At 41.8% G+C, this 19602-nt stretch overlaps 1 protein-coding gene and 1 pseudogene across 2 annotated transcripts in view; one reads left to right on the forward strand and one right to left on the reverse strand.

Annotated features, from left to right (window-relative positions):
* Positions 1-1431: 1431 nt before the first annotated feature.
* LOC102502902 (keratin, type II cytoskeletal 8 pseudogene) lies at positions 1432-4166 on the reverse strand (annotated as a pseudogene).
* A 2131-nt stretch (positions 4167-6297) lies between these two features.
* Positions 6298-19602, forward strand: part of GRAMD2B (GRAM domain containing 2B) — a 154660-nt gene continuing 141355 nt past the window's right edge. For both annotated transcript variants that reach the window (XM_014586637.2, XM_006145522.3), the window contains exon 1: positions 6298-6659. In XM_014586637.2, the coding sequence (XP_014442123.1) occupies positions 6532-6659 (128 nt within the window). In that variant the 5' untranslated portion in view covers positions 6298-6531. The remainder of the gene's footprint in view (positions 6660-19602) is intronic.

Below are 19602 nucleotides of genomic sequence, written 5' to 3' on the forward strand. Positions count from 1 at the left end.
TATTTTTGTTTCCTATTTGCTTCCTTGGCAAAAGTGGACTCTGCACTAAGATGCAATAAAAGTACTATAAAATCTCTCCACTAGCTCAGATATCCCTATGGCCAAAGGAAGTCTTTAGAATTTTTTGTCTCAGGGTCAGCAGGTGACATGGTGAGTAAGGCACTGGACTCCCACATGGCTAATTGTGGTTTGAGTCCTGGACTGAGGTGGCTTGAAAATCATACCAGGTACATGTGGATGCATGTCCAAAATCCCAGGAGGACTATGGAGGAGAAGGGATTGTGGTGTGGCCATCCCCTATGGGGGTGATTTCTTATTTTCTTACTTTCCCTCTCCCTCTCTCTCTTACAGCAACCACCAGCACCCTATGGCAAAAACCTAAAAGAAAGGAAAGGAAGGAAGGAAGGAAGGAAGGAAGGAAGGAAGGAAGGAAGGAAGGAAGGAGAGAGAGAGAGAGAGAGAGAGAGAGGGAGAAGGAAGGAAGAAAAAGAGAGAAAGAAGAAAAAAAAAAAAAAAGAAAAAAGAAGAAGGAAAAAGAAAGAAGAAAGAAAGAAAGAAAAAAGAAAGAGAAAGAAGAAATAAATAATTGCCTGTCTCTGCGATTCCAACATGAGATTCTTCCTGTAGGGTCTTGAGAGGTTTTCATGGTCTCTACTTTGTTAAGCCTGAGTTAACAGAATTGAAGAGATTTATTTAATGCGAACCTTCCCCAAGGTATCTCAGGGTTAGAAATTGAACGCAGTATTTCCCAGCTTTCACATAGGCTAGAGAAACTGTCCACAGACCGCAGTTTAGGGAAGCACTGATTTACCTCAAGCCCACACTTCACGTAAGAGAAAACTGAGAACGAGAGTAATAAAGTCACTTGAACCAAGCCCCACAACCAGTGGTATTCTGACACTGAGCGTGGAGCTCTTTATTCCAGAATATGCCATCATTACTTTGCTTATTGTTACTGAAATTACCCCAACTTTCCTGCCAGCCTTCCCCTCTGAGCAGCTTATCCCTGCTTTTTCCTAAAAGCCGGGCTTATGAAGTGTCTGGAATAGGCTGGCTTCCAGACTGATGAGATGACCAGAAAAGGATTTCAAATTCTTTGATTTTTGCATGTGGTTTATTAAGAGTTGCCTAAGTAAGAATGACTTTTTGTTTGTTGTTTGTTTTATGTGGGTTTTTTGGTGGGGTTTTTTTGTTTTGTTTTTTGTTTTGTTTTGTTTTGTTTTTTGGCAGAGCCAGCTAAGGCTTTATTGGAAAATACAATTAAATTGGTTTTCAGCTGGGGGCATGGGCAAGAGGGGGGACCCAGACAGTAGAGCCCTCCCGAAGGTCGGCTGCTGAGCCTGGGTGAGTCTTGTTCCCCACGTTCCCCTGCAGATGCTTCCCCCACCTGGGGTAGCCACCGGAGGAGGGGAGTTGAGGAGGGACAGCCGTTCACTTGGGCAGGACATCAGAGGACTCCGACACCAGCTTCCCATGACACATCTCAATCTTCTTCACCACAGCCTTGGTGGAGCTGGTGCTGCCGAAGGGGCTGGCGCCTCCACCAGAGCAGAGGCTGGGCTGGAAGGAAGTCAGGCCTGGTTGAGGCCAGGCCTTGTGAGACCCCTGTAGGCTGAGGTCAGCCCACCTGAGTAGCCAGTGGTGGTCTTCCTATGGACACTCCTGTTCTGCACCCCAGACTCCAGACGGCTCTCCTCGCCCTCCAGCAGCTTGCAATAGGTGGTACCTCAATGTCCAGGGCCAACTTGGCGTTCATGAGCTCCTGGTACTCGCGCAGCTGCCGCGCCACGTCCTGCTTGGCCGGCTGCAGGGCCGCCTCTAGGGGCCAGCTTGGCGTTGGCGTCCTTAATGGCCAGCTCCGGGCGCTGCTCAGCATCAGCAATGGAAGCCTCCAGGGAAGCGCTCTGGCCCTTGAGGCCCTCGATCTCAGCCTGGAGCGGCTAATGTTCCGGTTCATCTCAGAGATCCAGTCTCCGTGCGCCGCAGGTCACCCCGTGCTTCCCCACCAGCGTCTGCAGCTCCTCATACTTGATTTGCTACATGCTCTCGGCCTCAGCCCGGCTGCGGTTGGCGATTTCCTCGTCCTGGGCACTGACCTCGGCGATGATGCCGTCCAAGTCCAGGAAGCGGCCGTTGTCGGTGGACAGGACCACCCACGTGTCCGAGATCTGGGACTGCAGCTCGCGAGGAAGCTGATCTCGTCGGGCAGCCCTTCCAGGAGAGACTCCGGCTCCACCTGTTCACGTACGCTTCATCCACATCGTTCTCGATGAGGACGGAGTCATTCTCCATCTCCGGAGCTTGTTGATCCCATCCTGCACTTGTTCTTGAAGTCCTCCACCAGCCCCTGCACCTTGCCGAGCTCCGCCTCCAGCCTCCGCTTCTCCCGGCCCAGGGTGTCCAGCTGCGGGCTCAGGGTGTGGGTGTAGCTCTCGAACATGTCCAGGCTGCTCCGGGTCGTCTTCTGCTGCTGCAGGAGGCTCCACTTGGTCTCCAGCGTCCTGTTCTGCTGCCCGAGGAACCACACCTTGTCGATGAAGGAGGCCAACTTGTCGAGGGTCTTGATCAGCTCCTTCTCTTGGGTGCGCACGGCCTGGATGTCGGGGTCCATCTCCAGCTTAAGGGGGCTCGGCAGGCTCTGGTTCACCGTGAGGGCTGATGCCCCTGCACCACCGTAGCCCAGACCCAGACCCGTGCCTGTGCCCGGGCCACCCCCAAAGCTGCTGCTGCTGCCCACCGGGGAGAAGCTGGAGGAGCTGATAGGAGAACTGGGTGGCTCGTGTAGGAGCAGCTGCTGAAGGCCAGCCGGGTGCCGGAGGTGGACACCTTGTAGGACTTCTGGGTCCCCCTGATGGACCTGGTGAAGCTGGAGTGGAGGCAGGTGGACTCAAGCAGGCAGAGATTCCCTGAGGAGCCAAGAAGCCATTACTTGGTCAAGAATGACTTTGTGGGACCAGCAGCTAGCGTAATGGCTATATCACTGGACTCCCATGTAGTCGACTGCGGTTCAAGTCCTGAACCCAGTGGCTTAAACTCACGCCTGGCACGTGCATATGTGCCCAGGATCCCAAGAGGAGAATGGAGGAGAAAGGATTGCAGTGTGGCTATCTCCCCTAGGGGGTGATTTCTCGCTTTCTGTCTCTCTGTCTCTGTCTTTCTGGCCAGCACTGGCACTCTATGGCAAAAATCTCTCCAAAAATAGAAAGAAAAAAAAAAAGAAAAAAAGAAAAGGAATGACTTTGTTACATATTCAGAATACAGAGTAGGAGGTAATCCCCCTACCAAAAACAAAAAAAAAAAATTAGATAATCAAGCCGTTACTGTATGTATGGCCTCATCCCCAGTCACATACGTGACTTTAGATCCGTGGACAGCATGTGAAAATCTGCTTCCATTTCTCAGGCTGTTAAAAACAAGGACAGTAAAAGGAGGGTTAATATTTACTAAAGCTTTGACCCATAACTTGAGGGTTCTTATTCAGTAAAGTGTACCTACACTCGTGATCAAAAGAACCATGGACTAACTTTCTTGAAAGCAATAAGCTTCTGTTTTGTTTTCCTACTCTCTTTCCTTAACTGTGAAGTTAAGCCATAAAAAGAACGGAGTTCTGCAAAATGCCTTTTCTCATCACCATTTTGCAGAGAAGAAAATTAGAGGCCATGGATACTAACCCCTTAGCCAACCAGACAGCCCTTAAATGTAATGCCTGGGCAGGATTGGAAACTCGAGGCTCACCTCACATTAAAGGAGTTTGACCCCCCTGCATGCAAAACCTGGAGTGAGTCAAGAGAGGGGAGAAAGAGAGGGCTTCCAGCGAAAAACCTGAGAGGAGTGAGTGGTGAGTACCGCTGTGAGCTCTGCTAGGAGGCTCTGAAGGGAGTGAGAGAGTGGAAGGGAAGGTTCGGGGGTGAGAACAGGAAGTGGGGATGTGGTTACAACTGTCTGTAAGTCTATGAGACAGAATTCTGAGATCTTTCCTAGGTGACGTCTCCCCTACCCTAAAGTTCCCGTTTCTTATTTCTAGTGATAACCTCTGAAGTGCATTGGTCTATCGTCCCAGGAAGATTCCACTGCCCTACCTCAGTTGCCCTTGCTGCCTTACTGGGCCCGAAGGACCTCGCAGAGTTACTTTCTTTTAGTTGGCTGTCAGAAAAGTCATGATGCATTTTTGCATTTTAAAAAAAAAAAAACAGAAAAAAATACTTCATGACTTTTCTGTCAACCCAATAGTTCAAGGAGTTGCCACCAGTTAAAATGTAATTGTCCCTGGGAAAGGCTATTCTCATCTTACCCTACTAGTGACAACAGAGGATATGAAGCAGTGAGCTATTGCTGTGTAACAAACTGCCTCAAAAGACTTTAAACAACTATTTATTATTTTTCATGAATGTGCACGCTGGCAGGTGACATTTGGACTCCGCTCACTCATGTCTGGTGAGATGGCAGGTCAAGGGGGAATTAGTGATCTATGATAGCTGGAATGACCCCGTCTGTTCTATGTACTCTTTACATAGAGGGTGTCACTAATTCAGTCTCATGGTCACCACCGAGGAGAAGCAGAAACACCAAAGCTTCTTGGGGTCTAAACTCAGAACTGTCACAGAATCACTTCTGCCATCTGCACCTGGCCAAAGCAAGTCACAAGGCTGGCAGTGGCAAGGACCACAAAGTTACAGGTCAAAGGCCATGCATATAGGAGGCCATGAATCTACCTGGGGTCATCAATGCCTTCAAGACCCGAGGTCAAATTTTTACCGAAAAAGTTGGAAAGGGAGAATAGAGAATAAAAGTTACGTGTATTCTTAGTTATCTCATGCATGGAAATCTCTTATTCTATTCTTTAGTCTTGAATTCAAGCCAGTTTTACTCTTCCTTCTCACTTGTAAACCTTTATCTTCGCACTTCCTATCAGTGTAAATCATGTCCCCACATGCATTTTGTTTCACAATAACTTAGATTAAAATGAATCAAATCCTTAAAAATATTTAAGCATTTCAGTTCAGCCATCATTTTATTATCCTTCTAATTAATAAACATCTTTATGTTTACATTAGTGACATGGTAGAACAGTTTTTTTTTTTTTTTTTAAAGCAGGCACTTAAAAAAAAAAGGCAAGAATGGAAAATATAGGCTTCCTCTACGAATTTGCCTTCAGCCTAAGATGTTTGTCATCAGTAAATATTTATCAAGTCCTCACTGTAAGGAAAGAACAACATAACCCAGGTAGGGCCAACTTTGTAGCATAGCCATTAAGTACTACGCAGAGGACACTGGATCCCACACAGCTGACCAGAATTCAAGTCCCAGCTTCAGAGCTTGAAACACACGGCTGGGTGTGTGTTCATGTGTCCAGGATTTCGACAAGATGAATTGAAGGAAAAAAAGTTTGCAATATGGCCAGGCCCCAACTGGGATGGTCTCTCTCTCTCTCTCTCTCTCTCTCTCTCTCTCTCTCTCCCTTCTTTCTTTCTCTTTTCTCTCTCCATTAAGTACTACGCAGAGGACACTGGATCCCACACAGCTGACCAGAATTCAAGTCCCAGCTTCAGAGCTTGAAACACACGGCTGGGTGTGTGTTCATGTGTCCAGGATTTCGACAAGATGAATTGAAGGAAAAAAAGTTTGCAATATGGCCAGGCCCCAACTGGGATGGTCTCTCTCTCTCTCTCTCTCTCTCTCTCTCTCTCTCTCTCCCTCCTTTCTTTCTCTTTTCTCTCTCTCATGTATGTGCATGCATCTTCTGACATTACGAAATAAAAGTATATTCTGTTTACAGAACGCTCAGACAGTATATGGGTGGTAAGATGTTGATAATATAGTGAATTCAAAGTTGTCTTGGGTATGTTTACTCTATATAAAGAATGATCACGACTTCACAGGAATAAACTGAGGACCATTTAGAACTTCTGAGGTAGCACTTACTATCTTCCAAAGTGTGAAAGGCATCAGGATAGGAGTAAGTTAACATAACAGAAGTTATCAAGGTAAATGAGTCAACATCAAGATAGGATGCAGGCCCAGCTACGGTAGAGCAGGTCATAGGGCACTGCTGCATGGCGCTGGAGCCATAGCGGAAGTTCTGGGGTCAGATTCCAGGTCAGACTGCACATTCCTATCATGCCCACAGGCGTGGCTCTCTGGAAAGCTGCTTAGATAGGATGGTCACAGCATGATGGGACCCTGTCAAGGACACATCTCTCTCTCTCTCTCTCTCTCTCTCTCTCACTCCCCACACACCTCGATAAATAATAAGTAAACTTTAAAAAGAAAATAGGGAGAGAAGATGAAGCTAAGAAGGTGAGAGAGTGGTGTTATCTTAAGAGTCACAGAGAATGTTGTGGTCACTTGCTGACCCTCAGATGTGGGTTTCAGTGAAACAGATTCTGAAACAGAAACCTTCTAACGTAGCACTTGAGAAGAAAGAGCAGGTCACTTGGCTGGAAGAGCTGTTATTGGCCAGAGCAAGAGTAAACTCCAAGTTCCTTCCTGGTGCTGCCCAGAGTTTCTTGAAGATCAGCTGGCTTCTAGAAGATGAGGAGAAGAACGCAGGCTTTGACCACAAGGAGGAGCATCCAGCAGATATTTCAAACACAGTTCATGCCCTGGAAAAGTACGCTCCAGGAGAGGGAAGTAAAACCAGTGGATCCAGACCTGAAATTGTGAGTTAACAGGTCTCAGACCTGAAAACAAACAAAAAACAGCTGAGAATGGAATGTTGCCTCTTTGCTATAAGGTTTTGTTTGCTGGTTTTTACAATTAAGATCTAATTATAGAGACCAGCAGTTAGCGTAATGGCTATGTCGTTGGACTCCTATGTAGTCGACCACGGTTTGTGTCCCGGACCCGGTGGCTTAGAACTCACACCGGGCACGTGTGCGTGCGTGCCCAAGATCCCGAGAGGAGAATGGAGGAGAAGGGATTGTGGCATGGCCATTCCCCCTGGGGGGGTGATTTCTCGCTTTCTGTCTCTCTGTCTCTGTCTATCTGTCTGGCGAGCGCACGTGCCCTATAGCGAAAACCTCTCCAAAACAAAACAAAAAAAGATCTAATTATAAAAGATTTTTTTAGTATCTCAATGATAGGGTGTCTCTAACATAGAAAAGCCCTCCAGTGTCCCATGGGGGGCATTTTGTTTATCATGAAAAACTTAAGCAAAAACAAGACTGAGCTCACATACTTTGATGTATTCAGGAACTTCTGATATAAGTACATTTTGAGCATATGTTTACTGCATAGAACTGGCCAGCTTTGAGGCTTGCATGTCACTCAAGCTGAAGAAAGGAATTTAAGCAACCAGAGACACTGAGCAATGCTAGGAAAGTCTTGGAAGTTCTTGCTGTAGTTGGAAACACATTTTATTCAGAACTCAGGATTTCTCACCTTAGTTAAGGGAAAATGGGATTGTAAATGGGATTGTAAAGGGATTGTAAATTGCACTAAGTCATGCTTGTCGTGTCAGTGTTAGAAGTTCTGGTTTTAAGTTCCTTTTAATCTAGAAACATAGGTTTGGTTTTAGGTTAGGTTTCTTTGAGTTCCTTATAAACAGGCACTTAGAGTTAGGCTTTGGGGGTTTTTGGCTTTTTCTTTGTATTCTAGTTTTAAGTTTGTAAAACCACAAACAGAGAACCAAGTATGTATAGAAATATTTAATTTTTTAAAAATTCCTCTACCATTCCAACTACAATTTGTTTTCAAAATTCTCAAAGAATCCTATCTTCAAAGGATAAGAGTTTTATTGGAAAGTATTAGGCTCATCTGGGACAATAAAGAAGATCTTCAGAAAGCTATTTGAAGGCATCACCCTGGGTACACAAGAACACTATGAAGACAAACACTGTCCGTGAGGCATATGGGAACAGACAACCTCAAATGTCAATGGGTTGAAGAGATTAGAAACTTCATTTTCCTTTTGAGGAGACTGCACAGCCTTGGAAAGAGACAGGGTTTTGAAGTCTACAGATTTACATCTGAATCGCAGTTTGACTGCCATTGAACTGAATATGTGAACTAGAAGAGACATTTTTCTCTTGAGTTTCAGTTTTGTTATCTCTAAAATGCCTCCCCAAGGGGGAAAAAGAGACCTATATCCTAGCATTATTAGGGTTAAATAAATTTCTAAACTTAAAGTGGCAGGCATATAGAAATTACACAATAAATCAATTCCCTTCTGGTCTTCATGCTTCCTTCCTGAAAGCCCAACATGAAACATGGTATCTTAGAGAAGCGTCCGATGGCTATATAGTCCCATGAAGGCCCAGCCCAGGCACAACCTCTACCTCACAGGTGCATGGAGAAGATGTCAGATTCAGCTTTGCATTACCAGAAATTTCAAAATGGCGTCTAATCTGCCTGGGGTTACATACTCACTGAGGCTGTGGAGGACTTGGTAAGCATTAACATCTGTGTTTGATCCCAGCTTTGTCACTCACAAGCCGTGAGACCTAAGATGAGTTCAGCTTTCTCCTCTGCAATACGAGAGTAATAACCTCCTTATAGAATCATTGCCAGCATTGCACGTGAGCACATTAAAAAGCCTCCCACCGTCACCACCAATGTAGAGACCTTTAAGAAACTTTTTGCCAATTCATTTCCCCACTGATTATTTTTTTCTAGTAGAGAATGTGTTTCATTTGTTTATTAGCCACATGCATTTCTTCTGTGCAGATCACTGCCTGCTTGTGATCTGACACGTTCAAAGATCCTATGAGATCAGTTCTCAAGATTAAACTGCCACAGACAGCATCATCTTAGTCACCTATTCTGAATTTGGCCAAGCCTCACAGCTCTTCACTGTTTTTAAAATAGTTGCATTGCAGTTGGGGGGCCACATGGTGGCACAATAGTAAAACACAATGTTCTGCAAGGCTGACCCACATGGGCAGTTTCTGGTTTTGCATGGAGACCTCCCTGGGTACACCAGGCATGTGCATGCCCATGATCTAGGGTTACCTAATGATTAGCTAGTGACAGGGGCTGGATAACCACATCAAGAGCCTACTGGGTGTGCTGCCCTTTGCTCTCTGTTTCTGTCTTTGTCTATTTCATTAATAGAAAAAAATTTAAATTAAAAAGAAAATACAGCCAGTGGTGTAGCAGTAATATGTGATGCTGGACCCACATAAGCAAGTGGCAGATTAGCATCCTGAGGCCTCCCTGTACGTGCCCGGGACTCACACATGCCTCTGATCCAGGCTGACTGAGGCTGGGAGTAGACCGTGGAATGAAGACCAGGTTGGCAGTCTCTGGGATACCAAACTATTCAGACAATCCTTTAGAGTAATATATCATTTTGATAATGCTGAAATGTTCATTGTGATTATCTCTGAGGGCTGAGGATTACAGATGGTTTCTTAAATTTTTCTTCTTTACCTTCTATGTATTTTCAAAACATTTATAAGGAATATACATTTGTTTTATAATCCACAAAAAGTATATTTTTAAAACTTCATGAGCCCAAGGTCATAACCATAGTTAATGCCACTGAATTGTATAATTTTAAATGATTAAAATGGCAAATTTTATGTTTCATTCTCCCAAAAATAGAAAAAAATTCCTTACAGACACATTAATAATTATACCACCTTAAGAAGATATTTCTCTTGAAGTAAGTACCAACTTGCATAAAACCAAACAAAAGCAGAATATACAACAGCTACTACACAGTTTGTCTGATGATAATGTTATTTAAATCAAAGATCAGTTTTTCAAAGTCTGGTAAGTCTGGGACTAAATTCATATGTTGTATCAAACACCCAAATTTGAAAGTTTAATGTTTGCGGTGATATGAAGGGTCATCTTATTCTGGCTCCCAAGAGCTAATTGTCGGCATCTCTTTCCAAAACCACGCTCTGTGGCATCATGTATGTAGTTTGAAATCAACCTCAATGAAAGTATTTACTTTTGAAATCAGCCAAGTCTGCAAAGCAGAGCTTTTTTCCTTCTATGGAAAGCTGGTTTACCACTGCATCACTGTTTAAGTAATAAACATCAATCAAACAGTAGAAATGTACACTAATTGAATATTGAAAATCAACTATCTCAGCTCTTCTAATAAATTTGAACAAATGCAATGAGAAGCAGGTAGAGATCTGCCCAAGTTGGTGACAGGACTAGACCGGAATGTAGTTTTTCAAACACCTTTCCTTGCATCACAAAAACCAAACACACACACACAGTAGCCTTATGTCTGATCTCACTGTGTTTACTGGGCTGCAAGATCAATTTTCTAATCTTTGTAGAGGTAAAACTCTCTCTAATGGCACAACCTGCTGTAGAAAGTAATAATTTTCTGTCAAGAGCAACATAGATCTCTCTGCATCCTCTCAGAGAAGTGTTGATGACTTTAGGAGCAGAATTAATTTCCTGTTCAATCTTTATCACAGAAACCACAGAAAAAGGAATTCAAGGAGAAGAAATTTTAGATATGATCTAGTCTAGGCCATAGTCTGGTCTAATTAGATTGGAATATTCTAGGCTGTTTGGCCAGATCATTGCCACTGATGTCAGCACACACTCTACGGGCCCAGATTGTTAACATTCACTCTCCCTCTGCAATTAGGTCTTTCACAGACTACATGTACGGACACAGCTGATGGTCCATTGATAAAAGGAAATTACATATTTCAATTCTATAAGTCTCCACTCAATATTAGTGAAATATGACCAACTCAAAACTCATAGTCTTTATCCTCATTATCCATAATCATATTTTCTGAATGCTTACTATGGTGTAAGTTTAATGCTTGAATTTTACATACAAATTGAGCATTCCTAATCTGAAAATTCAAAATCCATAATGTCCCAACATGTGAAATTTTTTGAGTGCCAACAAGATTCCACAAGTAGAAAATTTCACACCTGACATGTGGCAAGTTGCAGTCCAAATGCTACAACACAAAAATACTGTATAAAATTAGCTTCAGACTGTGTGCATAGGTGTATATAAAACGTAAGTGAATTTCATGGTTAGACTTGGGTTGCAGCCACACAATATCTCATTATATATATACAAATGTTCCAAAATCCAAAAATATCTGAAATTCAAACCATTTCTAGTCCCAAGCATTTTGCATTAGGGACATTCGACCTGTGAATCAAGTCCTCACCATAGCATTTTGAGATAGAAACTACTATTATTCCCATTTTTGAACAGAGACTTTTGAACAGAGACAGAGGAATTAAGTATCTTTTTAAAGTAATACAACAAGGAAGCAATGAGGACACCCTCCCAACCCAGGCAACCTGATTCCCAAGCCCATGCTCTAGACCATGACATCACACATCCTTCCCACAGGAATGTGAATATATTCACTTTACATGGAGACACTCGTTTTCCATTATATGGTTATTCCATGATGAAGTCTGACACTGGGTAACCACCAGACCACACCCTCTTTGCCCAAATGGCAGTAGTTTGTGCTTAGAGTATGCAAACTAATTTTATTAATATTAGCCTGAATATATATAGTATACTCTACCAGATAAATGTTAAAGCACAAATATTTCTAACATTGGTTAATTATAGAGAAAATATAATTTATTTATAAATGGAAATTTATTTTCCATGCTCTGGAAAATTCTGTTTTAAAGCTCTGTTTGTCTGGTGTTTTCAAGTTGTTATTGTGCTTCAATATCCAAATCCCACTCCTCTAAAAAACAGAGAGGGGAGGAGGAGAAGAAAGATGAGAGGAATATACAGGCATGTTACCTAGCCTAGCACCAGTAGGCATATTAATTCCTTATTTGTGGACTTCAGAATACCTGAATATAATAACCGAAGATTATCATCATTACACAAGACTGAAATCTTAGAACATGGACCTTGTTTCATCAAAGAAAGAAAGCATTCTTATCATAAAACTTTAATTTGTAGGGTTTAAGCAAAAAAAAATAATAATAAAAAGTTAAATTTTCTTTTTTTTTTTTGAGAGGTTTTCGCTATAGGGCGCGTGCGCTCGCCAGACAGACAGAGAGAGACGGAGAGACAGAAAGTGAGAAATCACCCCCCAGAGGGGATGGCCACGCCTCAATCCCTTCTCTTCCATTCTCCTCTAGGGATCTTGGGTACGCACGCACACACGCCCGGCATGAGTTTGAAGCCACCGGGTCCAGGACGCGAACCACGGTCAACTACGTGGGAGTCCAGCAACATAGCCATTACACTAACTGCTGGTCCCAAAAAGTTAAAAAAATTTTAAAATTAAAAAATAAAGGGAACCAGTAGTATATATATATATATGTGTGTGTGTGTATATATATATACACACACACATATATATATATATACTACTGGTTCCCTTTATTTTTTAATTTTAAAATTTTTTTAACTTTTTGGGACCAGAATTAATTGTTTTAAGAGAGATTTTCGCTATAGGGCCAGACAGAGACAGAGAGACAGAAAGCAAGAAATCACCCCCCAGGGGGGATGGTCATATATTTTTTATATATATATAAATCACTACACAACACTTAGCTTGTAAAGTGAATTTTCCAACATAAATACATTTCACACCAGTTCAGTTGGGGATACGATACATATTATCATCCATTTCTGTGTCCCATGAATGTCTTGCCTCTCTATTTTCTCCTTAATGTCTTTCTCTCACTCTCTCCCCACACTGTATCCAGTATCTATGACCATTTTCCATGTTTCTATATCCTCTAATATTTTAGTTTCAGCCATGTCACAAGGAGGCGCTATAACTTAGTGCCAACCAGTTATTGTCATACTCTTGCCAGATCTGATTTTTTTATATAATATTTTTTGTTTTAATTAATTTATTTATAGTCACTCATTGTACATCAATACAGTATACAAAATTAGATTTTCCATCCAGAATACATTATGTATTAGCTCAGTCAAGGATATTACCATACATGTTATCAGCAGCAAATAATTTTCTGTCTTGTTTCTTATATATTTTTCTTTTTTTATTTTTCCCCTTGATTCCCTACCTCTCACTCTCGGCCAGTTTCCTCCCTTATCCCACACTGTCTCTGGTATCTACAGTTGTTTTCCATGCCTTTTTTTCCCCACATTTTATTGATTCACTAAAGATCTTAATTAAGTTAAAAACTTTCAACAGCAAGCACAGCTGATATATATGTATCTATGAATACATGTCTGACTTTGACAGTAAACCTCAGTGAATAAAGTGAACCTACTATAAAGTAGCACCTCGCTGGGGCTATATAGCTTACTGCAGTCATTTAAAAGGTATTCATAGGTTATTTTTATGCATTTTTTAATTTCAAAAAAAAGTTTTATTTTTAGTAGATCAAAATTTTAAAATGTTAAGAGAAATTTGCTTAAAACTTGGAGCCAGGAAAAAGGATAGTACTTAGTTCAAATAGTAGGTAGATAAACCTGTCAACAGTTAAATAGAAGACAAAAATCCTTTAATATGGAAATCAAAGCATTGAAGAAAATCAGTAAAGTCAAAAAATTCTATCTCAATAGTTTAGACCCATGTAAATTATATCTCTTCTATTGAATTTGCAACATTACTGTGGTCTGATCTTTCCATTTAAATCCTGGAAGTTAACATTCAACATTACTATGGATATTTCTGAATTTGTCCCTACTATTTCGCTGGCCTTTTTCTTGGTAATTTTTTGTTCTCTTTATGTCTGTCTGTTTTTAGTTTTCTTGTTATAGGACTTCCTTCAGCACTTCTTGATGAGCTGGTCCGGTGGTAGTAAATTCTTTCAGGTTTTGTTTATCTGAGAATGTTTCTAGCCTTTCTTCCTATATGAAGGATAATCTTGCTGGATATAGTATTCTTGGTTGAAATTGTTTTTCACTTAACACTTTATATATACTTTCCCATTCTTTTCTTGTTTGCATTGTTTCCAACTAGAAGTCCAATATAATCCTGATGGGATAGCCTTTGAAAATAACTTGGTGTTTCTCTCTTGCCAATTTTAGTATCTTGTCTCTCTGGCTTTTGTCAATCTGGCTACGATGTACCTTGGGGAGGATCTTGGGTTGAATCTATGTGGGGTCGTTTGTATTTCTTGGGTCTGGATATTTGAGGGCCTCTCTGGGTTTGGAAAGTTTTCCTCCAGGATTTCATGGAACAGATTATCGATGCCCGTATTAGTTTATTCACCTTCTGGGATACCAATGATCTGTATGTTTGGGTGTTTAATGTTATCTAGTATTACTCATATGCTATTCGCATTTTGGGGGGTTATTTTCTCACTCTTCTTGGTGAATTTTTCTAGGTCAGAGGTTCCATCTTCTACATCTGAGATTCAATCTTCTGCATGATCTAATCTGTTTGGATACTTTCAAGTGAGGTTTGGATTTCCTTCATCTCTAACAGTTCTGTTTGATTCTTTTTTATAACATACATCTCCTCTTTCGATCGTGCAGGAACTTCCTCACCTCCTGAAACTCATCTCTTTTCTCCTGCACCTTTTGGAGTTCATTGTCTCTCTTCTCTTGCATCTCTGTTAGCTTTGTCATTCATTTGCATGAGTTCCCTTATATTTTCTGTGGAGAAAGATGAGTTATTCTTTTCCCTTAAAGGAGAGATATTTTCTTTGTTTCTCATATTTCTTGTGCCTGTGTGATGGTTTCTGGTCATCTGATGGATTATTCGCTTTTACTTAGTTTTTGGAGATAATCTTAACTTTCAGAGGTACACAGGAGGAGGTGATGTGCAGCCTCTGAACAGTACTGTTTTTCAACAAGACCCTGGCATTTGATAGAAAGTGGTTGGATATAGAGGATCTATTGCTGAGTGAAGCAAGCCAGGATATGAAAGAAAGATACTGTATGTATTCACTTAATATATACTGACTATCTGCACTTTATGGTAGAGATCGACATATTGGAGGGCATAAAAGCAGTGAAAATAGTGATGATGAAGACAGTGTGGAACAGGGTGGGAGAAGGGAAGAGTGTGGAGAAGGATAGCAAGAGAACAAATAGAGAGGCATGACATTAGTGGGACACAGAAATGGTTTATTACCTATTGACTTATATAGTATTCTCAACTGGACTGATCTGAGAAGTATTTCATGTTGGGTAAAGTCTTTTTATAAGCAAAATGATAAATAGTGATTGAATGTTTTAAAAAATAATTGGAATAATAATAATAATTTGGAAAACATAATGAAAAGCTATTGGATGATGATGTGGATGTTAGCGTCTTTGTATTAACTGACATACATGGTATTCCTTCTGGAAAAAGAAATGTAATACACTGCAAAGTTATATGTGATTCAATGTAATATAAACAAGATTATGATAATAATAAATTTTAAAAATAGGGGGGGGAAAGCGGTATTGTTTTTCTCCCTTTGCAGCTGATTCAATGAAAATTGAGGAGTAATGTACCCTGAAAGTATTCAGATATTTAGCTACTGAGCACCTAGACCTGTCAAGAAAATTAGTGTGTGGAGGCTGAGCAGAAAAGTGAGAAAGGTAAAAAGAAAAGGAAAAGGAACAAACAAACAAACGGACAAAAAAGACGAAGACAAACAAAACATTTTTTGTCAAAAAATGAAAGCTGCGCAGCACGCTAGTGCACCAAACGAATGTGGCCACTCGGAACTCGAGTACGGACGGCCGCTGACTGGCTTATCCTATGGGGCAGGGGGGAGGCAAGAATTAAAAAGAGTGGCAGTGAGCTAAGAAGTTCAAATTAAAAAAAAAAAATTAAAAGTTTATGTAGAAAGACAGAAGTAGTAGGGTGCTCTAACCTGGCTCTAGATCTGGGGGGGAGGAGGGTGAAGTCTGGGCAGAGCATCTTTGGTGGTCCTGGTCTCTGAATGGGGCCCACTCAGAACTCAAATATAGATGGCTGCTGATTGGCTTACCCTGACTCCTGGCTAGATCTAGGGGAGACAGGCAGGTGAAGTCTGGGCAGAGGATCTTCGGTGGTCCTGATCCCTCCCAGATCTGATTTTTCAGGCAAGGCCAGATAACCATGTTTTGCATAAAATGCATAAGAAATTTCATTTACTGTAATAAATGAACTATTTACAATAATAAAATATGGTAAAGTGCTAACAATGGTGGCCTGCTCTGATCGATGGCTCTATTCCAGCATGCTGAGGCCACCCTAAAGAACTGGGTGGGGTAGTGCACACCTGTAATCTCAGCTACCCAGGAAGCTGAGGTAGGAGGATCACAGCACAGCAAGTCCCTAACACACACACACACACACACACACACACACCCCAGGTGCATGTATGTGCATGCTCAGAATCCCCTCAGGATGGAGAAAGCAAGCAGAAGGGATTGCAGCATGGCCACACTCCTCGTGGGAGTACTTTCTCCTTCTTCCTGTCTCTCTCTCCAGTGAGTACATGCACCTTCTGGCTTAAAAACAACTAAAAGAAACAAAACAACAATGAAAAAAATAAAGACCAAACAGAACATCTCAGCAGGCCAAATTCAACCTAAAATCTCTTGATTTGGAAGAAGAAAAAACCCAAGCTCCAAGATATGAACGGATTTACCAAGTCAGTGAGCCCAAATCCATTTCTCCTTTTTCTATGTCAAACACTCTTTTACAAACTCAATTCACAAAAATATGACATTGTATCTTTGTGGTATTGTGATTATTTTAGACAGTATCAGAAAAATAAGATATTTGAATCATTGATAGAGTCTTAAGGCTATTAGTTGTCGGTTTTTGTCATGATTGGTTTTGGATTTTGTTTAACTTATTTCTTTATTCATAGTAGGTCACAAGTGTATGCATGTTGAGAGTGAGGGTGAGAGAGAAAGAGAGATGAGCTCTCTCCACAGGAGAGTCTGGTTGTGCCACAGCCCTCCAATCTTTCAGCCAGTCAGATTTGGGGCATTTGCACATGTGTCCTGTATGTTTCAGGCTGACCAGGCCAGGGATTCAAACCGTAGTCGCCCTGTGGGATCAGGCTTCTGAACAGAGCATTACCGCTGTGCCATGGAGTTGGCCCTGGCTTTATTTTATTTTTAATGCCAGAGGGTACATATGCTTACCAGAGACAGAGAAAGAGAGAGGGAAAAAACACCCACCGATGAGGTGTGGTCATACCACAATCCCTTCTCCTCTGGTTTTCCATCCTGTCAGAATTCTGGGCATCCATAAACTGATGTGTTTTTCAAGTTGCCCATGCCAGGGTTCAAACCATGGTCAGCCACGTGGGATCCAGTTCCCTTAACCTAGAAGCTAGAAGACCAGCCTGTGTTTTGTTGTTATTGTTGTTTTTAATCTCAGTTTCCACGGTAGAATATGAAAAGGTTTCTATTGCCTTTCTTTGTTATACTCTAATTATTATCAGTTATTATCACGTTGGCCATTGTATATGCTCCTTTATAAATGTATGTATGTATACATGCTATGCTAATTGTTTTTCTTTGCTGGTCTTTGTTTTAATTTTCACACAAAAATAAAACTATGGCACAGGCTAAGACTGCTTTGGGACAGAGCCATATCTGAACAGTCAACAGCCGGGCAGTGCTACCGACGTGGGTTACTGCATACCTGCAATTGCCATTCACCTTAAACAGGGCAATCATGTTTCCTTGCTGAGATCGTGTGCCATCAGAACCTCATTCCGGTTTGAACAGGGAAACTGCTTGCAAATCTTGTCAGATTTATCATCGGCAGTTCACATCAAGGAGTGAAATTCAGAGGCAAGCTCCAACCGAGTCCACCCCTCAGATAGGTCTAGGCGGCCTCCTCCCACTAGCAGCTCTGTGTTTAAAACCTGAACGCCCCTAGAGAGGGCAAAGGCATCTCAGTTTCCTGCCTTTCTCTGCTGGTTTCTACCCCATACCCGCCATACTCGAGGTTTTATTTACCGTTCTGACTCCCAAAGACATTTGATTTTGTGACTCCTCCTCTAGACTTTCAGAAATCTCATCTTTGACACAGTTTCTTATGGTAAGGCACTAACCCAACCTCTTACATAAAAGTTCAGTCAACGTTGTTTCAGCTTTCCGTGTTTCCCATGGCTGCTAAGTTGGTGACTAAAAGACCACTTTACCCAGTGGAGTGCAGTAATGGCCCAGCTCTTCTCCTTTGGCTACCAAAGCGTCATGCACATGGCCATCGAGCTAAACTTCCATTGTTTGATTTTCATGATGGACAAGATAAAGTTTGAACTAGCCACTCTGGCATTCAGGGTCCTTCATAATTCAGCCTCCATGTCAATGGTCAATGCTTTATTCCTCATTGTCAGCACAAGTCGTCCACCCAGGCCCAGGCCCACTTCCCTGCTCATAAGCCCCCTTCCTTTCCCTTTCTGCCTTCTCAATGTCCCCTCATCAAAATTTAACTCAAACCCCCCTTTTCCATTAGACTTCCCTAAGTCATCCCAGTCTCAAATGATCCTGCCTCCTTTTAATATACATGTTCAATAAATATTTACTGAATAAATGAAAAAGTGAATTTCAGCATGATCATATTTTTACTATTTAGTCATGGCCAAGTTAGTTAACATTTTTAAGATATAATTTCTTTATCCATAAAAATGTAATTTGACAAGAACTATATGGAATGCTAAGTATGAATTTATTTGGTTCAGACGTTATTAGGAGAACAGTCTCAAGAAATACTAGCCTAATGTATCACCTTCCTGCCTCTTTTATTTTCAACTTCTCAGTTATGTACCTTGCCTCTTCCTAGCTGCCTTGTTGGAGCAACAATTCATTTCTTACAAATGTTTGTATCGTGCACTGCAGCTGGCGTAGAGCTTTGCTAAGAATGCATATTTGTTGATTGACAGAGTACTAGGAAAGCTTACCTTTTAAAAAAGAGAGGGACCAGCAGTTAGCGTAATGGCTGGACTCCCATATAGCCGACCACAGTTCGCATCCCAGACCCAGTGGCTTAAAACTCACGCCGGGCGCATGTGCGTGCGTGCCCAAGATCCCAAGAGGAGAAAGGAGAAGGGATTGCAGCGTGGCCATCCCCCCTGGGGGGTGATTTCTCGCTTTCTGTCTCTCTGTCTCTCTCTGTCTGTATGGAGAGCTCATGTGCCCTATAGCAAAAGCCTCTCCAAAAATAAATAAATAAATAAATAAATAAATAAAAGAAATCCAGGGACCAGCAGTTAGTGTAATGGCTGTCACTGAAATCCCATGTAGTTGACCGCTGTTCGAATCCCAGACCCGGTGGCTTAAACTCATGCCAGGCGCATGTACGTGCGTGCCCAGGATCCCAGAGGAGAATGGAGGAGAAGGGATTGCAGTGTGGTCATCCCCCCTGAAGGGGTGATTTCTCGCTTTCTATCTCTCTGTCTCTCTCTGTCTCCCTGGCGAGCGCACGCACCCTATAGCAAAAACATCTCAAAAAAAAAAATAAAAAAGACATTCAAAGGCTGACTGCTGACTTGGACTTTCCTTCTTAGAGACATTTTGTTTTAAGTTAAGTAACCTCCAGTTGAACTTCAAACCTGAATGAGAGATGCGTTTAGTTGGTTATTAACATGGATGCTAATTAGAATTTTTTGTGTACAAGACACAGAAACTATCATGCTGGTTGTTATTATATGAGGTGTGCTAATTAGTTTAAGTCAACACATTAGTATAACTTAGCTCGTCCGATGTCTCCCAGCACATTTGCAGCACAGAGATAAGGAGGGAAAGCGAAATACGGA

This window comes from Tupaia chinensis, unplaced genomic scaffold (genome assembly GCF_000334495.1).
Source record: "Tupaia chinensis unplaced genomic scaffold, TupChi_1.0 Scaffold000152_1, whole genome shotgun sequence".
NCBI lineage: Eukaryota > Metazoa > Chordata > Mammalia > Scandentia > Tupaiidae > Tupaia > Tupaia belangeri.